At 35.6% G+C, this 21,112-nt stretch overlaps 1 protein-coding gene across 13 annotated transcripts in view; it reads left to right on the forward strand.

Annotated features, from left to right (window-relative positions):
* Nucleotides 1-21,112, forward strand: part of RAPGEF6 (Rap guanine nucleotide exchange factor 6) — a 196,224-nt gene that overhangs the window by 69,328 nt on the left and 105,784 nt on the right. For 10 of the 13 annotated variants that reach the window (XM_082725616.1, XM_082725624.1, XM_082725621.1 and 7 more), the window contains one exon: nt 3,495-3,638. In XM_082725616.1, coding sequence (XP_082581742.1) covers nt 3,495-3,638 — 144 coding nt within the window. Of the gene's footprint in view, nt 1-3,494; nt 3,639-17,498; nt 18,396-21,112 lie in introns of those variants that run through there. The other 3 variants (XM_082725626.1, XM_082725619.1, XM_082725627.1) reach the window with 3 other exon arrangements.

Below are 21,112 nucleotides of genomic sequence, written 5' to 3' on the forward strand. Positions count from 1 at the left end.
CTAATACTTAAAATACATTGGAATATTTGCAAGTGTGAGTCTCTTGTCCCTTTTCTGGCCATTATTACTCATTATGTCTATCATTTATTCACGTTTCATTTTTGTTGTAGTTGGGGGTCTTTTTCCTTCTTTTTTTTGGAGGGGGAAGGTATGTTTATCGGGGAAGCCGTATATCTTGAACAGTAGGTTGGGAGTTCTTTGAGGTGTGGGTTAAAAAGTCTTGCAAAGAGGTTTCAGATTTGTTCTTGGCAGTTACATATGTACATTATAAATCCCGAGTATCTTTAAATTTACTTACATGCTTAAGGTATTACAAATTCAAACTAATGACCTGCATGAGGGATAGCTTGTGTTTTAAATTCTTAGGAAAAATGTTTTTGGTCTGTTTGGTTGGTTGCTTTTTACCCCTTTTCCTCCCAGTGTCAAGCAAGTTTTCTTCCTGTCTTCTTCTACAGGATAGGCTTATACTTCTGTATCCTCACAGTGTGGATTCAGCTAGTTAAGTTGAGCTTACAAGCAAGTCTCCTTGGATTGCCATGTTTGATGGATTCTCTATTGTCTTTCTCACTCCCTACAACCATCAAAATGGAGGGGCTAATCTCTAGGGTTGGGAAATTTTCTGTTTTCTGGTAGATCAGGAGCTTCATTGGTAGCCTATCTCTTGGTATTTTTATTTTCACTTCAGTCTTGGTCTTTGAATTTGTTACTTTAGTGACATGAGGTATGCATGTGCAGTTCTGTTTGGTTTTTAATTTCATATTTCAGTTGTACTTGGCAGGTTTGTTAAGGGTACTTAATCCTTCATACATTGTTTAACCTTTATTTTCATTTGGTACTGTCCTTAAAATTTTGAGACTTAGAAACTCCTTTTCCTTGACTTAATTTACTATTATATTTTGGAAAGCCTTTATTAGCTCTGCTTTTGAGCAATAAATTGTAGATACTAGAAAATTTTAAGGATTATATGATACTGAAATTTTATCTCATGTGGATAATATAATTCATCCATTGGGATAGGGCAGTATGAAGGAAATTAATTTTAGTAGTCACACTTGGATTTTGAGTCCTTACCCACTTGTATGTATTACTTAAGTTTTATGTTACTCTGTATGATTATTGAAACAGAGTAGTTATGTGATAGGAGCATTGTGAGCCTTAAGTGATAACTTACACTGTCTGGTACAGGCTCTGGTGTAGTGATGGAGTAAATACTGTGATTCTCTCACCATTTTTTAGAAAGCAGACTAAATCTCAAGGAGGTAGCATGTATTGCTACCTATTCACAATTTTATATTTGTTGAGGTGGAAGTTGTTCCCATGTCTCTTCTGGATTTTACCTTTCAGAAGAGTCGTAGTAACTTACTCTGCATACCCTTATATTTCTGGAGTCCTTTACATGTATTTCCAAGGACCTATCATGTATGGGGAGAAAGAGAGAATCTAATGTATTGTCTGCCCATTTTTGCAAACTTTTTGAGTGTTAAATGAATAAAGATTAATATATAATGCAGTTTCTGTCTTAAGGAATTTGTTAGATTGTTAATGATATGGGCTTATATACTAATTGCAGTTCATGAGAAGGGGTAGAAACTTCCTGGGGCAGAGGAGGGAGGGGTCATGAAGTATGGGAAGGATGCCACCATGTTGGCAAAGGAGGATTGGGCTTTGTGGCAGTAGCAACAGCAGCATATACAAAGGCCTGAAGGCAGTGGAGAGCATGGCCTATTTATAAGAAGTCTAGATTGTGTACACAAAGTAGTTGTGGTCTGAGGACAGGAATGTCTTTTGCAGTTATAGAAGAGATGCTAATTGAGACATGTCTTAAATGAACAGTGGTTCAGCAAGTGAAGATAGATGTGTAGGATAATACAAAGTTACTTAGTAAAATGTAATTCACTTTATTATAGGAACCCACTAATAGTCCTATTCATTTGGCCACTACTTATTCTTGAACTCTTGTACCACTCATACCTGAAACAGACAGACATGAACTCTGAGAAATCTTCGGGAAATTTTGTGAGCTTTTATGTGACAGGTTTTTTTGTGTGTGTTGAGGTAGGGGGAAGGATAAGGGAATAGTTTTTCCAGGCTTACCTTTATAACATGCAGTAATAAATTTGGAGGATGGGTCATATGTGGCTTTGAACATCACAAATAATTGTTTAAAATTCGGTCAGTAACTGTTAGTGGTCTGTTGTAGCGTTTTAAACAGGAAATGTGATAAAGTGTTGATTTTTACGTAGGCGATTTATTTGATGATGTAGGATGGAGTTGGAGAGGAATGTGTCTGAAGCAATAGCATCACCTCTTTGTATAGTTCAGGACTGAAGTGATTAAGATTTGAGTAAGGAATGATGGGAATGAAAGAAAGGGCAATATGAGAGGACTTTATAAAAAAAAAAAGGATTGACAAGTTCTGAGAAGTGGTTGAAGATTTGAAAAACAAGCAGCAGAATTAGGGATGGGATATTCATGAAATTTCATACTTGGGTAACTGGGAATTTTTGATATTAGCCAAGGGTAGGACATTTGAAGGAAGACTTGGAGAAAAATAATGTTTATGTGATGGGATGTTAATTATATGTTATACTGTAGAACATCAATATACCTTTTTATAAATAATTTTTTAAAGTATGGCTTCATCTGTGATTGGACAGGCAATGTAATCTTGTATCAGTACCATAAATGTTGGAGACAGACCTACAGTCCAACTCAACTTTAATAATAAGGATCACTATGTGAGAGAGGAAAGTAATCTCTTAGGATTTTGCTTTGCTCATCCGTAAGCTACATATTGCTTACAGGACTGCTGTGTGAACTAAATAGTATCATGTTTATGCATGCTGGCCCATTTTAGCCCTCAGTTAATGTTAGTTTTCACTTCTTTATTAAAAGATGTCAGCTTTGGGGCACCTGGCTGGCTTAGTCAGTGGAGTGAACAACCTTGATCTGAGGGTATGAGTTTGAACCCCACATTGGATGTAGAAATTACTCAAAAACAGAATCTTCAAAAAAAAAGGAAGCCAGCCTTACTCTATTGTCATAAATGACATGGACACCAACGAATAATGCATAAGACGTTTTTGTTTTGCTGTTGAGCATTTCAGTGAAATCATAGCTATGATTATTGGCAAAAAATAAAAATACGTGTATAATCATGCAGCTTCTAATTGGACTAACTCAGAAGTGGTAATTAATTATTCAATGTGTAGGTGTAGTTAACAGCCTTTGCTTCTGGTAAGTGCCTTTTTTAGAACGCATATGTTTATGTGAGCAAGACAGACTATTTCCTGGAAGGAAACTGTGGTCTTGAGATCTTAATAATGTCACCTTTAATCTTGAACTCATGAGTGTTGTCCTACCCAGATTATTTTCTTGAAGCAGTTCCTTGCAAGAAGTAAATGAATCCTCCTTTGAGCCTGTTGAGACTCCACAGACTGTCAGTAATATGGAAAAATTGGATATTTAATCAGGAATATGAACGTGTGTTTCAGGTGGAGAATTCCAAAGATAATGAAGATAGTATTCTACAAAGAGAAATACCTGCCCGACAATCTCGACGAAGGTTTCGGAAAATTAATTATAAAGGAGAGCGTCAAACTATTACTGATGATGTGGACATTAACAGCTATCTTTCTGTGAGTATATTTAGGGAACAGTTCATGGCTCTCCCTTAATTTTTATATATGGTATCTAATTTACATGTATTTTTGGTAATATCAACACTTAAGGTTCAACATAAAATTTTAGAGCAGGTAAGTATATATAATTTTTAAAAAATATTTATGCTCAGTTGATTTTGGTAGAAATGCTCTTACCAGGGGCTCCTGGGTGGCTCAGTGAGTTAAGCCTCTGTCTTTAGCTCGGGTCATGATCTCGGAGTCATGGGATCAAGCCCTACATCAGGCTCTCTGCTCAGCAGGGAGCCTGCTTCTTCCTCTGTCTCTTTCTCTGCCTGTCTCTCTGCCTGCTTGTGATCTCTATCTGTCAAATAAATAAATAAAAATCTTTAAAAAAGAAAAATAAATAAAGAAATGCTCTTGCCAGTGGAAGTTTTGTTTTTGCTTTGGTTTTTGTTCAAATCATGTAAAAAAAAAATTCTTACTGTATCGTTTTAGACCTTCTTTGTGGATTTTCTTGCCTTTTTGTTATCTAGTGGAATATGAAAGAGTTCTGAGAACTCAGATAATAGACTCATTGGGAGCTATTTTCCTGATATTCTGTAAGGCATACAAAAGAAAAATACATCAAATTTTCTCTTGTCTTATGGGAGAAATACAGATACTGTGTGTTAGTGCAGAAATGTGGGCAAGTGTTAGTGATATGTTTTTACATACAAATATTGAAGAAGCAGCAGCAGCAATAGCAGATGAAATAATTAGCTTTTGTAACACTAGAAGAAACAGAAGCTGTTTCTCCAGAAATCTTCAGTTTTGTAATTGCAGAGAACTTCATTTTAAACTAAAAAATATTTGAATTAGTAGAAAGGATAGGGGCACCTGAGTGGCACAATCATTTAAACGTCTGCCTTCATCTCAGGTCATGATCTTAGGGTCCTGGGGTTGAGCCCCCATGTCAGGCTCCCTGCTTGGAGGGGAGTCTACTTCTCCCTCTCCCACTGTTCCTCTTCCTTGCTTGTGCTCTCTCTCTCAAATAAATAAATTCTTAAAAAAAAGAAAGTAAGGATAATCTAAGAAAGAATAAATCCAGGGGTATTTTATCAGTTTCAAAGAAATCATGATCCCTCCCAAAATATAAAAATAGTTTAGAGATTGATTGCAACAAAATTCCCAAGGTTATGTTTAATTCATTTGGTTGTCAAAACAGAACTTCCTCCTTCCATGTTAGGAGGAACACTTATTTAAGGAATTGTGTATAGTGGAGTAAATGTTAAATTTAAGGCAACTCTAAGGATTTAGTGACATTTGCCTTATGTTTTTGGTTCCATACATTCTAACAACAAAGAGTAAAATGAAGTAGTCCCCTAGGTTTTTTTGCCACATCCAGAGGCACATAAAGTTCATTTCCTGATCTTACTATGTAATAATTTCTTTTTATGTAATAAATTTCCCTATAATGAATAAATTTCAGCTAACATGTTTGCATTATTATACAAGTAATATGTGTCTGTTTTGGAAAAATTATGCATTGACTTGTCATATTACCCAGTTATGTAACCATTCATGACATTTTTTGTATTCTTGGATAAAGGGGCTTTTTTTCCACATAGAGTTGTAAGCTTTTTGGCTTTTTAAAATTTAAATATATGAAAACTCTTTAAAATTTACGTGTATAATGTGAACATCTTTCAGTGGTTTAGAAAATTTTTTTTTACATTATTCTCAAGAGTATCATGTCATTCCATTATAATAATTACCATAATTTATTTATCTACTTCCCAATATTTGGTCATTTCGATTTTTTTAGTTTTTATTTTTTTTAAATAAGGTTCTAATTATCTTTCGTGCTTACGTGTATCTCTATGTCAGTTTCTTTAGAAAAATGCTGAGAAGTAGAATTACTGTCTTTAATTGTATTATTTGGTTTTCCTTATATGAGCTAGACTGCATAGTTTGTGTGTGTGTGTTTTGATCACTTACTCCAGTCTCGGCTCTAGTGTGTTCTTAGATTTTTTGGCATCATGTCTTGAAGCCCAGGCAAATTCTGTATTTTCTCTAGGTAGCTGTGGCTTACGCTCCTGAGTCATGTACTTGTAACTCCCATGCGTGCTAAATGTTGTTCTCCTGGGGATAAGTTGGTTTCCTGTGTAGACCAGAAATAGCGACAGACACACTGCTTGAGATGCTGTCCATTTGATGACTCTGAGTAAAGTGTGGCATTGTTGCATTTAAAGGGTTATATAGCTAGTATATTTGTAATACTTAACCTATTAAGTACTGTCAGAAGTTTGGCAGAGGGGAGAACTAAGTTTACTCAGGGTAGTTACTAACTATGAGATGGGGTTGGAAAGGATTTTTGGTCATGTTAGGTAAATTTGCTGTTTCTTGAAATAATAGTTTCTGTTTGCTTTTTTTTTTCCCCTAAAATAGATATATTTCAGGCAACTTGGAAAAGGTTTTACAAGGTTTTCATTTATTATTCATTAATGTCACCCATATGTAAAACCTGTGTCTGTCCAAACACCTACATACTGATAGTTGGTCTGGATAAAGGAGGTTGTGCATCAAAAATTTAATTAGTATTTGTGAAAACATCCAGAAGAAAATTGGCTTTATGACTACTCGAGGATCTTTCAGTTCTTTTTTTTCTACTCTCAGCAATTCAGAGAGAAAGATCAAAAGGAATCATTTTTTCTTGTAGACAGTAATGCAGATTTGACAGTTTCTTTTTTCAGTTGCTCACCATCATCAACTTTTCCTTGCTAAAATGCTGAAGGTCAGAAATTCTTAAAGTTGTACAGCATTTTTTGTTACTGTTATCTTTGTCATAAGTATTATTAGTATACAACCTGTACGTAGAAGTTTATGTGTACTAAAGACTTTGCATGTTTTATTCTCTAATTGAATGCTTAGAATGATTGAAAAAGATTGTTTATTTTTATGAATTATTGTTGCAGTTTTGTCATACATTGCTTTATACAAAGATGAGAACCATGCTTTTAATGTGAAAGTGAAAGGGTTTTTTTCTTAATGTTAAAAAGAGCACTTCTATAACTGTAACATTTTTGAAACTCCTTAGGGTATTGCTCTCAGAGTTTTTAACAAATTTACATATTTTTTAATATTCTCAGTGAGAATACTCTAGATATTTGAAATATTTAGAAATAGCAGAAAGGTGATGGGAGTAATATTCAGTGAGAGTAAGATGGGTAATTATGCCAGCTGAAAATAGTCTAGCATTTACATGAGCCATCTGTCTTGAATTCTTCCTACTCACTGTATGGTTAGGGAGTTTCATCTAAACTCTTTGTGCTTTGGTTGCTGTACCTCAAAAAATTAGAATGGTAGTATTGGGTGTGCCTCTTTTAAGGGGTGGTTGCTAAAGAACATGGAACATGTTTGCACACTCATAGTCTAATCAGTCAGTAATATCTGTAGATGCTTCTTCTTAAATGTTTCAAGATTTACACTCTGCTCTTAATTTCCCCATGTCATTGCCTTAGTGTTCACTGCCTTTCTTTTTAGAACTGTTGTAATAGCATTGGGGCGCCTGGGTGGCTCAGTTGATTAAAACATCCAACTCTTGATTTCCGCTGGGCCCGGAGATTGAGCTCATGTGCTCACTGGGGAGTCCGTTTAGGATTGTTTCGCTCTTCCTCTGCCCCTCCCCCTGCTTGCACTTGCTCTTTATCTCTAAAATCAATAAATGAAATTTTAAAAGGAAAAACAAAACAAAACCTGTCGCAATAGCATCTCCTATAATCCCCTGGCCCATTTTCACTGTAAAAGCAGTATTCCTTCATTTTAAGAAATGTGGAAATTTTTTTTTCTAAATTGGAAAGTGTCTCATAAGCTCTTCATTAAAAGACATCTGGTTAATCACTTTCTTTGATTTCAGGATTTATTTTCTCCTTTCTCTCCGATAACCCTATGCTAGCCCTATTCTTTATCTCTTCCTTTATCCCATCCCACCAACTAGTCCGTCCGTTTTACTTCTTTCAGTTCTAAATGAAGCTCTGTTGCTTCTTTTAAACTCTTAAATCTTTTCATAGCCCACTACCATCTACCGAAGAAATTCAGAGAGCTAATGTATGAGGACCTTCATAGTCTAGACTAGTTCTCTCTTTTTTTTTTTTAAGATTTTATTTATTTATTTGACAGAGATGACAAACAGGCAGAGAGGCACGCAGAGAGGGAGGGGGTAAGCAGGCTCCCCGCTGAGCAGAGAGCCGGACTCCGGGCTTGATCCCAGGACCCTGGGACTAGTTCTACCTACTAGTTCTACTACCCCTAGACTAGTTCTATTTAATAGAACTTTTAACAATGATAGAAATATTTTATATCTGTTTCCAGATTGGTGGTAGTTACTAGCCATAAGTGGCTATTGAGCACTTACGATGTGGCTGGTATGACTGCGGATTTTAATTTTGCATTTTAATTTCAAATAATTGACATGTAAGTGACCACATGTGGCTAGCAGTGACCAGATTGGACAGCAAGGTCTGGACTTTGTCCACCTCTCCAGCTTTATCTTTTCTTTTTTTTGTATACATTCACTACTTTTTTGTCATGCTGAACAAATTTGGTGAGCCTTGAAGGAACCATATTTTAGTTATTTTCAGCTGTATTGAGATAGAATTTACATATAACACTATGTAAGTTTAAAGTGATTTTATATACCTATTATATTGTAAGATGGTTACTGTATATGTGTATACACTAAGGTATATGTGTATGTGTGGGTGAGAAATACATACATATGTGTATGTACTGAGGGGTGAGAAACCTGCTTGTATATATCTTTTACATCTGCTGTTCCTTTTACTTAAAATGCTATTTTATTCTTTGTCTTCTTGGCACAAAGTCATCCTCAAGACTCAATTCTGTATCATTTCGTGGGAGGCCTCCAGGATTCTCCATTGGAAAGGGTTAGGTATACATCTCTGCTTTCCCACAGTATTCCATGTTTATACTTATGACCATTATTAGACTACACTGTAATGATTTCTTCAGAATATACTTGCCTAATGGGAACCATCGTCTTTGTACCCTCCAAGCTGGTTGTCTCTCAAGGAAAATAAGAGTGCCTCTTTTTGCATCAGCTTTCAGCCTGTTTAGATTCCTCTGTAACTTTGGGTACATTGTGTAACCTTCCTACATCTCTTTTGATTAATAACCTATAAATTTGTGAAAGGATTAAATGAGATTTTTTTACAGAAAGTTCTGCGTTGTGTTTGGGGCTCTAAAAACCATTTAATATGTCAATAGCTTCTCTTCCTGTTGTTGTTACTGTAAATACTCAGTATTTGTTGTTTCTTATAAAATAATTTTCTTATTTATCTGTTCTATACCTGAATATAAAATGTGTTTACCAAAATATTTAAGTATATTAATAGAATAAAAAAACAAGTAAGCTAAAGAATTAGAACAAAGGGAAAGTAAAAGCAGGAGAAAGAAAATCAAGCTGGCTTGAAATTAGGACAACTAAGATTGAGCCTACCACTGCTCCCATCCCCGCCCAATTTTTTTATAGTGTTTATTCACAGTAGCTCTTTTAAAATATGGTATTTTCTTTGTCCAACCTTAAAAGACAAGGTGGTAACTAAATGTATATGAAAGTCACTGAAGTTGCTTTACTGTACACAACCACTGGCTAAAATCCAGTGAAATGATGGCAGGGGTGTCTGCCAAAAACTGATGACTGGTTTTGGAATGACTGATTTGAAGGTCTTTCTGACAGTAGTTAGCAAGGCCCAGTAGGTTAGCCCATATGTCTTAAAATGTAGATTACAAAACAGTCCCTAGGACATGGGAAGAAAATAGAGTTTATATTTATATGTAGTATTATCCTTTTAAATTTCTGGGGATTTGTATGTATTTCATAACTATTTTTGCTGGGGATATGTGCATTTATTAATAAGTTATATATGTCAGGGGCGCCTTGGTGGCTCAGTAGGTTTAAAGCCTCTGCCTTCAGCTCAGGTCATGATTCCAGGATTCTGGGATGGAGCCCCGCATCAGGCTCTCTGTTCAGCAGGGAGCCTGCTTCCCTTCCTCTCTCTCTGCTTGCTTCTCTGCCTACTTGTGATCTCTGTCTGTCAAATAAATAAATAAAATCTTTTTAAAAAATAAGTTACATATGTCAGAAATGTATCTCAAAATTTTTTTATTTTAAAAAGTTTCAAGATTAGGTTGTTTTTAAATTTCTTCCTCATTTGGCACCAGTTTATCTTTTTAGCTTTCTGGCTCCATTATTTTGCTGGAGGTCCCTTCCTTTGGTCTTGTTCTCCCCCTGGAAGGTTTTTGGAGGCTCTTTTACCTAAGGTAATTCTTTAAGGAATCAGTTTGAATTTTAACATTTGCTCCTTTTATCCAGAATAGCCTCCTGCTGTGTCCTCTTGAGAAGTCCTGCTCAGCTCCCAGGGCTTCATTCATTGATTGCTCTCTTTGGAGACATCTTTCTTAACATTTCCTGTTCATAGAGTGGACTTCTCATTGGTCCCATAGGATGTGGAACTTACATGCAGTGTGCTCATAGAATTCGGCTATGTTCCAAAAGTTGATTACTATGTTTTAAACAGCCTATTATGGTAAACATTTTTCAAATGTAATGATTTGAATTTTTAATGTTGTTATATACGTGAAGTTAAATGGTAAAATTAAGGCAGAACCAAAAAGGAAGAAGTATTTTGGTTTCACCAAGGACAGGCACCAAGTATGCCTTTATGCATCTTGAAATCAATCACCATAATATCAGAGAACATTCTTGCTCATTTTTTTTAAAGATTTTATTTATTTTATTTGACAGACAGAGATCACAAGCAGGCAGAGAGGCAGGCAGAGAGACAGAGAGGGGGAAGTAGGCTCCCTGCCAAGCAGAAAGCCTGATGCGTGACTCCATCCCAGGACCCTGAGATCATGACCTGAGCTGAAGGCAGAGGCTTAATCCACTGAGCCACCTAGGCATCCCCACTCATGCTCATTTTGTGGCAACATTATTGACCCAAATATAAACAAGGACATTCTTCAAAGGTCTGAAAAAGTTTCTTGGTGTTTAGGTGCTTCACTTATAAATAGTGGTTTTTTGGTTTTTTTTTTTTTTTTTTTTAAGATTTATTTATTTATTTGACAGAGAGAGATCACCAGTAGGCAGAGAGGCAGGCAGAGAGTGGGGGGGAAGCAGGCTCCCCGTGGAGCAGAGAGCCCAATGTGGGGCTTAATCCCAGGACCCTGAGATCATGACCTGAGCTGAAGGCAGAGGCGTAACCCACGAGTCACCCAGGCGCCCCTGGGTACTTCATTTATGAAATTACAGTCCTTTTTATTGATTTCTCTTTTCTAATACTGTGTTTTTAAATAATGAACAGTAAAGGAGTTTGGTGTGCATGTTACCTTCTCTTAACTAGATCCGAAGTTCCACAATAGACCATATCATAATTTTTTCTTTCTTTTCCCCGATACTGCTTATGGAGCTTTTTACATTCTCAGGCACAGCATAAGCCACTAGCCTTGTTTTTCTCTTTGTCCATCATAGCACCTGCATATAGTGGAGCTATCAAACTCTTTCCAAAAGGACACCTAGAAAAAGGATTTCATGGCAACATCATGGGTCATGGTCTTAAATTTAGAGGGCTTTCTTTTACTCACCTTTCTTTATATATGTTTTTTCTACCCAGTCCATTGTTCCGGAAAGTATGGCAGGTTGTAGGCATGGTACGGTACTCTAGAATCTACGGTTTGATTTTAGGCAGACAAATTACAGTGAATCAGTCAACTCCCTCTGATGGCACCTTACATTCCCTGCTCTCCTGCAGTTTTGTTTGGATTCAGAGCATAGTTGGCAAGATTAAGGCATAATTGTCAGTACAGTTGATTATTAGGATCAGATTATTTAACCACCTTTATGTTGGTACACCAGATAATGTCTATATTCTTCGACTTGGCCATGCATGTGATACCATAAGTTTTGGGTTGTTTTTTTTTAGCAGAGTGTGTGTTGCTTTAATGGAGTCTGTGTGTCTTATTGATCAAGCCATTCCTGTGGTGAGAAATTAGGATCCTGCCCCCTGATAAGCTCATCAGAAATTAGAGGACTTTGGTCTAATCATGCATGTGATTGCTGAAATCTCCTCTTTGATGAGGATGTCTTAGTCTGTTGAGGCTGCTGTAAGAAAATACCACAGACTGAGTGGTTCATAAATAACACATTTATTTCTCACAATTCTGGAGGCAGGAATTTTACGGTGAGGGTCTAGGCATGTTTGGGTTCTTTTGTATGCTCCCTGAGCTTACAGACTGCTGACCTGTCTGCTCACATGATGGAAATGGTGAGGGAGCTTTGTGAGGCCTCTGTTATAAGGGTATCAGAGTGCCCTATTTTTTATGGTGCTTTGCATCTTAATAACAGAAGAGGACTTTTCTCAATTTATTCTTGATTGTTTAGCATCTCCTAGGAGAACTTTGCTTCCCATTTGCCTTCTGGGAAATAATACAGAATTCTTGATAGGAAGTTCTTATACCTACTTACAGGGTCATGAGTCCGCAAATAGAGAAAAAGCAAAGGGATGGTAATGTAATCAAACTAAGTTAGGATAAATGGCTGCCTCGAGCAGTTTTTTTTTTTTTTTAAAGATTTTATTTATTTATTTATTTATTTGACAGAGAGAGAGATCACAAGTAGACAGAGAGGCAGGCGGAGAGAGAGAGAGAGAGAGAGAGAGAAGCAGACTCCCTGCTGAGCAGAGAGCCCGATGCGGGGCTCGATCCCAGGACTGTGAGATCATGACCTGAGCTGAAGGCAGTGGCTTAATCCACTGAGCCACCCAGGCGCCCCAGATTTTTTTTTTAATTTGTGAAAAAAATGCTCATTGTAGAAATGTAAAAACATAGAAGAATGTTAAGAAAGAAACTTGCTGTCATCCTCAACCCAGAGATAGCTAGTGTTACTAGTGATTTGGAAAAGTATCTTGATTAATTTAGCTCTTCTAATTTAGATAATGCTGGATATTTATAAATTCTGTTCTCTATTTCTTAGGTTATTAAGTTTTTCCTAAAACATTTTTAATAGTAATATTATGTTTTATGAGTATAAGAAAGTACTCTCACGAGGCTTCTGCTTTTTGTCCCTTTAATGGACAACTTGTATGAATAAATGGACTCTGATTTTGTTGTTAGGATTAACTTGTGAAAGTTAAGCTACAGGATTAAGGATATAAAAATTATTTTTATAGCTGTGTATAAGTATTGATAGCTTAATCATTTCAAGAAATTATCATTCACTTTTTTTTTTTACTTCATAAATGTTGGGAGCTCAAGGAGGGCAGGGCATGCTGCTCTGGATCTGCCCAGAGAACCAGAATTGGAGAAATTTTTTAACGTACTTGAAACACTTTATACAATAATTGCTACTGGAAGCTCTTTTGAAGTTTTTCTGAGGCAACTCTGTTATTAATGTATACCAGTGGTCCAAGGTATGGATTTTTAAGAGCATTCCAATTGGAAAGTAGTAACTCCTGAGACACAGGAAACAGATAAATGCTGAATGTTTTTGCCATTTTGTTTGATTTGTTATCTGTTTAGAAACTATGCTGAACTCCGCATTTGGCTTTCATAATACTAGAAAAGGCAGTATTTAAAATTAGAGAAGTGATTTAAAGTTGGTCTCAAATATATTCTGGGATTCTAGAGATGGAGACCGTATTCTCAACAGTTCAATCTTTAAAATGACATTTGTTTTTCCAGTTATGTTTATATGTAGCTCTATTTTAATTACTGGGTAGACCCCATTTTTTGGAAGAAAATAATACAACTTAAATTAGCTTTGCTTGGTAGCACACTTGACTGATTACAGGTAGAACATGTTCTTTATTTGCCTGTATGTGAGTCAATGAGTAAAAAAATGCTTCCTACAACTGCACAGTTTAGGGGAAAGTGGAAGCATGGTGTGCCTTTTTATTGTTCCTTCGGTTTCACTGTTTCTAATTATAGAAGCTTACATCACCTTAGTTGATGATGAAGGCTTCCCTCTCCTTTGCTTTTTCTTCCTCGATCACTCCCTAAGGAAGGATCATATTTCATAGTGCTTATGTGTCCTGCTGGTAGCTTTAGCAGGGTTTTTAACAGCATGGTGCTGACCATTTAGTGGTCATAGCTGATAGTGTGTTGAAGCGCACTTTTTCTTAATAGGAGGAGAATGTTGATGCTCTGGCTTCCCTTTTTTCAGAAAGGCTGAGTGATAGATAGAATGCACTTTGAAAAGAGGAATTCCTGAGGGGCACCAGTAATTAGAATTAATCGTGTCTGATAACTTAATGAGGATTCATTTCAAATATTAAAGTTAAGCAAGGGGTGAGGAAGAGGTGGAAAAGCTTGATATGATCCTTTACAAGGGCTTGGATGTTACCTCTCTGACATTATGGTAACGGGTCATTCATTCTTCAAAAGGATTAAAGTATTTTTACTATATAAATCAGCACACTTAATTTATATTTTGAAGACCAAATGCTTACAACTAAAATAGAGGAACGAGGGGCCTGTTTATTTTGTGGTAGTACATAATTTTTCTTTGTTCTTTACCTGCTTTTGAATTTGGTTTCTCCCAAGTTATAATTACAGTTTTCACTGTGCAGATGGGGAATAAACAATATGACCTTGCCTGAGATTACTATAAATCTGGTTTTTGTTATTGTCGGTTTGTTTTTATAATGTCAAGAATGTATATCCTCTGATAATTTTATCGTTGATGACCCCCCCTTTTCAGTGTTGTTTACTAAGTAAGAAATATATGTATAGTTTAGTAACTGTCAGAACCTCATTTTTGGCTTTCCATGCAATATTTCTGATGTTTTCATTTGTATTTTTGTTTAGAGGCAGTATATTACAGTCAACATATTTTAATTATTAGCTACATAGCGTTTACATTTTTATAAATATATTTGTAATGGTTTGAAGCTTTGCAAAACCAATGTATGTCGATTGCTTTCTTTTATGGTGGTGCGGCAGACCCTTCTGAAGCCAAAGATTTAATCTCATGTGGCTTAACATCATGATGTTTCATATGCAGGGGAAATGTATTCTTAAATGGCTATTCTGTGGTGATGGTTCCTAGATAATGTGTAGATCAGGGCACTCTCCCTTGCTGCGTTTACTTCATTTGAATTGGTAAGATGAGATCACAATAAAATTCTAAAAATGATGGAAGTGAAAAAGTGTTTATTCACTTAATCATATTTTTAGTTACTTGACAAATTACTGACTGTTGTCTTCAAAAGATGTTTCTTTCTTTCTTCATTAATTAGGAGGTTATGTCATTTTTTTTCCTGAAGAAATCGTGTGGTATAGCATATCCTCAGAATGCTGGTGGATTCATAAGCTGAATATAGGATTTGACCTGTGTATTTCTTTGATGGTATTGTTGCGCAGGGGGATTCTGTGTGCTCTGTTCACCATACGGTTCCCCAGGATGGCAGATACTATGAGGTGATTGGTAGAACAAGGAAAAGGATGATGTCATCTTCACTTACAGGGCATGCTATAGGAAAAGAGAGTTGTTCCTTTGCTGAGTCGTTGTTTACTACAGTAGTTTCTAACATATGGCATCTAGTGGATTGCATTTCATACACAGAGCAGCAGTTTCTTAAAGCAGCTAAGAGATGGCTCTCTCTTGCTCAGCTTGAGGTCCTTCTTTGTGTGCTATCAGCATGATTTATTATAAAAAGGGGGTGTTGGAAATGACCATTATGATCTTGTTTTTGGTTATAATTTAATCCTGTTGGTACCATACATGAATGTAATTGTTATCTGTCAATGAGACTGAACTACTCTTGAGTCATGTTACTAATGTTTATATATAAAAGGCTTGTCTTAGAAATTTATCTTTAGTAATTGTTGGGCTTCATTTACATAGAGTGCCTGCTATCATTTTTCTGTTTCAAAATATGAATGCTCAAAATTAGATTTCAGTTAATTTATTCTTGAATGCTTAACATAGTGTTAAAACTCCAACACATTATAGTTTATTATAAATAATTAAATTGAGGGGCGCCTGGGTGGCCCAGTGGGTTAAAGCCTCTGCCTTCGGCTCAGGTCATGATCCCAGGGTCCTGGGATTGAGCCCCACATTGGGCTCTTTGCTCCACAGGGAGCCTGCTTCTTCCTCTCTCTCTGCCTGCCTGTGATCTCTGTCTGGCAAACAAATAATTTAAAAAGCAATAATTGAGAAAATATATTGGTGCTTGAAAATCAACCTGTATATGTTTACCATGTTTTATGTTTAGAAAGCTAGTCATGCTTATTTGTATTTTTGAGATTTAATTTTACATTTAAATGTAAATTTTTTGTATGTATTCTTTGGAAACTTTCACCAGAAATATGATTCTTAAGTTTTATGGAAATCTAAGTACGTAAGTGATCACATAATTTGAAAGCATGACTTACTTTTGTTCAGAACAGTATTTAGCTTTACTATAGTTTATTGTACTTTTATAAGTAACAGTACAATTCAGGTTGGCAGGTTAGTATTGTTCAGAAAGTGAGTCATACTTTGCCCAGAGGTATTAAAGAACTCTTTTTTTTTTTTTTTTTTCTTTATTTGGTGGAGCTAATGACATGATGTTTCTTTGACAGTGGAGTCCTTTGTAATAACACCCATCTTTCAGGTAATAATTTTTCTTCCTAAGTTGCACATCTCTTGCCCTCAAAATTAGTGTTAGGTGAATAAAGCAAAATAATTGTATTACTTTGCTTTGTTCATTGATTGTAACTCTCAAAATTTTGCTATCTGGGGATGTACTAAGCATTTTATCATTGGAAACTATGTCATTTTTTGGCCATTGGGAGGCACCATTACAAACTTAAGTGCAAACTATAGGAGTATCTGCAGTAGGTTCCTTGTGGCAGAAGTGTGAAGAGTAAGGGTGGATGCTAGAGGAATTGTTTTTAGATTGGATAGGGTGTGGCAAAATTTAATTTTTTTCTGGAATTTTTATAGAAAAATGTTTACTTTTTAGTCCAAGTGCTAGTTTTTAAACAGGTATAATGATTTTCTTCTCTAATTCCTTTTGAGTTTTACTGGCATCCTGTGTCTTTCTAGGAATTGAGTGCCGGGCTGTAGGAAAGTACCGTATTGCATGGGTTATTCTTCCTCAGAGGAGTTGGTATAGGCTGCAACTCGACTGTTATGCCTAGTGATGTTTTTCAGCTTTTCTTTGCAAAATGAATTTCTTTTGTTTCCATTTAAATATATACATAAAAATCTTACTACTTAGTACTTTGATATTTTTAATGTTAAGAGTATCCTAAAGGTTATATCTTTTAGAACAGCTACTTGATAAATAAGTTTTGCAAGCAGAAACCCCTGATTTAGTAATGTAGCAAACACTTATGTGACATCTGAGGGGAAGGCTGCCTTACATATTTGTAATGCAAGTATTTTACCAGTGCTAATTATTTTCCCTTGGGAGGACAATACTGTGTTAAATTTGAATAATAATAAGAAATCTAGCTTCCCAAATAAAGCTCTGTATCAATGCACAGAATTAAAAATCAAGATGGATTTTTTAAAGTGAAACAGAGAGGTGCTTTAAGCCAATTTTTTTCTTATAGAATTTAGCTTGCTGACATGTCTCAGGAAAGGGTGTGTGTGTGTGTGTGTGTGTGTGTGTGTGTGTGTTTTCAGTAAATTGCTTTTTGGGCTACATCTGCAGATACAGTAGCCAATTGATCTAATGCAGTTTCTGAAGGCTTTCTATACAGGTGATGTCATCCTTTTAGCTCTATTCTCCTCCCACTCTCTTTCCTTCTTATTAGATATTTCATCTTACTGCAGAGCATGGAATCAATAGGAGCTTCTCCTTAGGGAGCTGCTGTGAAACAGGCAAGGACAGTAGGAATTAAGACAGTAACATATAGTCTTGTTTTAGTAGAAGATATAGTGCTTTTGTGTTATCATATATAAATTTTCAACCAGAAAAGCCAGACTTAGATCAACATTACTGTCTTACTGATGCATTAGAACAAGAAGCAGTACTGCAGAGCTGTAAATAGTGCATGTGAAAAAGAGAAAATTTCAATTTTGGATATTTTCAGGCGTTCTCCAGGACAGACCTGTTAGAGCATATATATATCTTCTAACTACCATTTGCTTGCTCATCGGTTGATTTTTTTTTTTTTAACCTTTGGTGATTAAGAAGATAAAGAAGAAACTTTCATTTTAAGGATACAGTGTTTGGTTTGCTTCCGATGCAAAAGAATTACTGCAGTGCTTGCTCTACAGAATGAAATAAGTTGAAGAAAAGACAAAGCTGTATTACAGAAAGGAAGGGTTTCTCAGAATCCAGGAACACAGATTTGGTGCATGTTGCCTTATTTACTTTGATTGATACTGTATTAACTGTGTGTTACTACTGTGCATGTCTGTGCCAGGAGCCTGAAGAAGCATGTGTATGTCTGTATGTACTGAGCCAGAAATGTAAACATCTTGATTTACTGTGATTTGCTTGTTAAAAGTGAACATTGTGATGAAAACTGTTGCAGTTATTTAGAACAATACTCTGAGCTACTGAAAGCTCCTGATTTCAGTTTGAAAGGGATTTGGAGAAGCTGCCTTTATATAACACTGCAAATGGCGTATGATTTGTAAAAAGAAACTTAACAGAATTTTGTCAACATACTCATCCCTGTGGCTCTGGTTTGAAAAGGAAACTACCCTTTCCAGCCCAGGAAATGGCTTTTCTTGTTCGCTGTTATGCCAATTGTCTTCAGCCATGGGCCTCCAAAGTAAGTAATGTTTATTATTTTCTTGGAGATGGATATAATCTAGTTACTACATTTAAATTCTGTTACTTTGAATTGTAAACGAGCTTTATTGTGCTCTTACATTTCCTAAACTTTAATAATAAGTATTACAAAGCATTATGTAAAAAAGCTCAATCTCATGGCCATTTTGTTTTTCAATTTAAAGGAATCTCTAAAGTATTCTAATGTATCTCTAAGAGGATTTGAAAAAATACCTTCGTAATAATCTATAGACTTAAAATGTAATGTATTTGAGGTGTACTGTCTTCAGACTGAACCATTTGGTTATAGCTATTTCTGTACTTCTCTGTGAGTATGCTCTTTAACCTGATTGTATTGTATAGCTTCCTTAAATGGTCGATGCATTTAGCAGTGTTAGTCTAATCTCTATATTTATATGTTTTTATATTACACAGAAATTTTAGGAAAACAGGGTAATAACTCATCAGTGAAGTAATATGAAGGACATACTTAGTATGAAAAGTCTATGAAAAAATTTTTATGTTCTTAAGCATTTTAAAAATAGTCGTAAGTGAATCATTAGTAGCTTGAGATGTTAAGATAGCATCTGTTACATTTGTCACTTTTTAAAAAGCAAAATTAACTCACAGAAAAGCAAAATGCTACACAACAGGACATGCTAGGTTTTAGGAAAATATGCAATGTAATTTAATAAATTGTATTGTTAATAGTGGTTGTTTATATAGATCTGAAATTTGATGCTACTCGAGTTATCTTTCCTAGTATGTAAATTTCAAAAACAAACCCAGAGAAGTGTGAATTTTTAGTTTTGTTTTATGAAACTGTATGTTTTAGTAAGCACTTTAATTGTAACATTGGCTGTATCAGGATTTCTTTATGGTTCTGTTGAATAGAGACAGGCACAATAGAGGCATTTCCTAAGATGAAATCATGTCTTTGTTTAAAGGTTGTCCTACTGATGGTGACTAAGGGAGAAATACTGTTGATAGCATCACTGCTATTTTCTTAAACGCAGCTTCTTGAAATACATTTAAATTCACAGTCTATTTGGCAAACAGCTGATTGAAATGTAAAAAGATGGAGAGAAACATAGGTATAGGTATGCGCTTCATTTGTACTATCTGGTAAGGCATGGGTGGCCTCCATAGTACAAATGCCACCTGTGGGGCCCACGCTTTGCTAATGCTTGATAGTAACACTACTAAGATTTAAAACCTGTGGAAGGAAAATGGATGAGACTAAATGAAAAAGCTTTGAAGAAAATCAAGAATGAGATATAGGGGTTGTTGTTTAGAATACCAACAAAAACATAGTCTTTGGTGGTATTGGTAACCAGCTTTTGATTTAAAGTTTAACAAGTGTAGAAGAGCCAAGGGGATTTTAAAAATCAGATTCTAAGGGTTGATTAAACACCAGCAAATACTATCTGAGCAGGATTCTGTGATTGGTACTTGACTATGTAAATTAGTATTAGGGAAAGAGTATGACTTCTTTCCACCCCTCCCCCATCTCTCATGTTACTGCTGTTGGAATTTTAACTCTGGATTGTGATTGCAAACACATTAAACCTGTGGTTAATTTTTTTAAACTTGGTTCTCTTGGCTTTCCAATACATCCTACTGATTTTATTTATTCATGTGTTTTGCCCACTCTACTACTTGGCTTTCGTTACTTCTGAATTCATTTTCTTGACAGAATAAATAGTTCTAGAAGCCAGATAAGGGAGTGGGAGGAGGAGATGAACTTTATTTAGGTCCTGGTATGTTCAAAATGCTTTATTTCATATTTATTTTTAAAATAATTGTTTAGTTATATATAAAATAATAAATTTAAAGGTTTTTTTTTTTCCTTTAGCACTTTGAAAAAGTTAATGTGCCATCTCTCACATCCATTGTTGGTAATTAGAAGTCTGGGCTCCTTATAATCCTCAGTCCTTTGTTAAGTAATCTCTTTTTCTTGTCAGTGGTTAGTTGTTTTGTTTTGTTTGGATTTTTCTTTTTATCCTTGATGCCATGAGGTTTTATTTTGGATTTTCTAATTTTTTGTTTTGTTTTCTTGGGACTTGCAAGCTCTTCTCAAGATTCTCAATGGGAATCTTTATTCCCATTGGTCTTCAGTTATGGGAAATTTATTTTTTGAAAACTGCAGCTCTTAGTGTTGTAGATGTTGGAACTCTGGATCTGTCCATATTATCTCTAAACACTTGTTTCAGACTTTATTTTCACTCTATGCATTTCCAGTTTGATCTTTTAACTCACTGATTCTCCATTTGTCACCATTTGCTGTTCTGCCCTTCATCTTTTAAATTTCTCAATGTAATCGTTGTATTAATTGATTTGGGAGAGGCGTTAGGGTTCAAAACCGATGGCCGAGAAAGAATTCTTGAGACATCTTTGTTGCAAAAAGGTGGTCTTATTAAGGCACAGGGACAGGACCCGTGGGCAGAAAGAGCTGCACTGGAGTCATGAAGAGTGACCCATTGTATACTTCCAAGTTGTGAGGGGGTTTGAGAAAGCATAAGTCACTAAAGACTTTTGGAAGCAAGGTTTCCAGGAGCTTGAGGGGGCTGACTGTTGTTGGGAAGAGGTCACTTACTACTGTCTAATAAAATCTTAATCATGAGACCCTTCAGATGTATATTGGTGAGCCATATACTTGTGGGAGAGGAGTGATTGCCACACGTGTCTAGGTGGGGTTTAGAGATAAAGGAAATTTCT

The sequence above is a fragment of the Mustela nivalis genome (assembly GCF_964662115.1).
Source record: "Mustela nivalis genome assembly, chromosome: 3".
Classification (NCBI taxonomy): Eukaryota; Metazoa; Chordata; class Mammalia; order Carnivora; family Mustelidae; genus Mustela; species Mustela nivalis.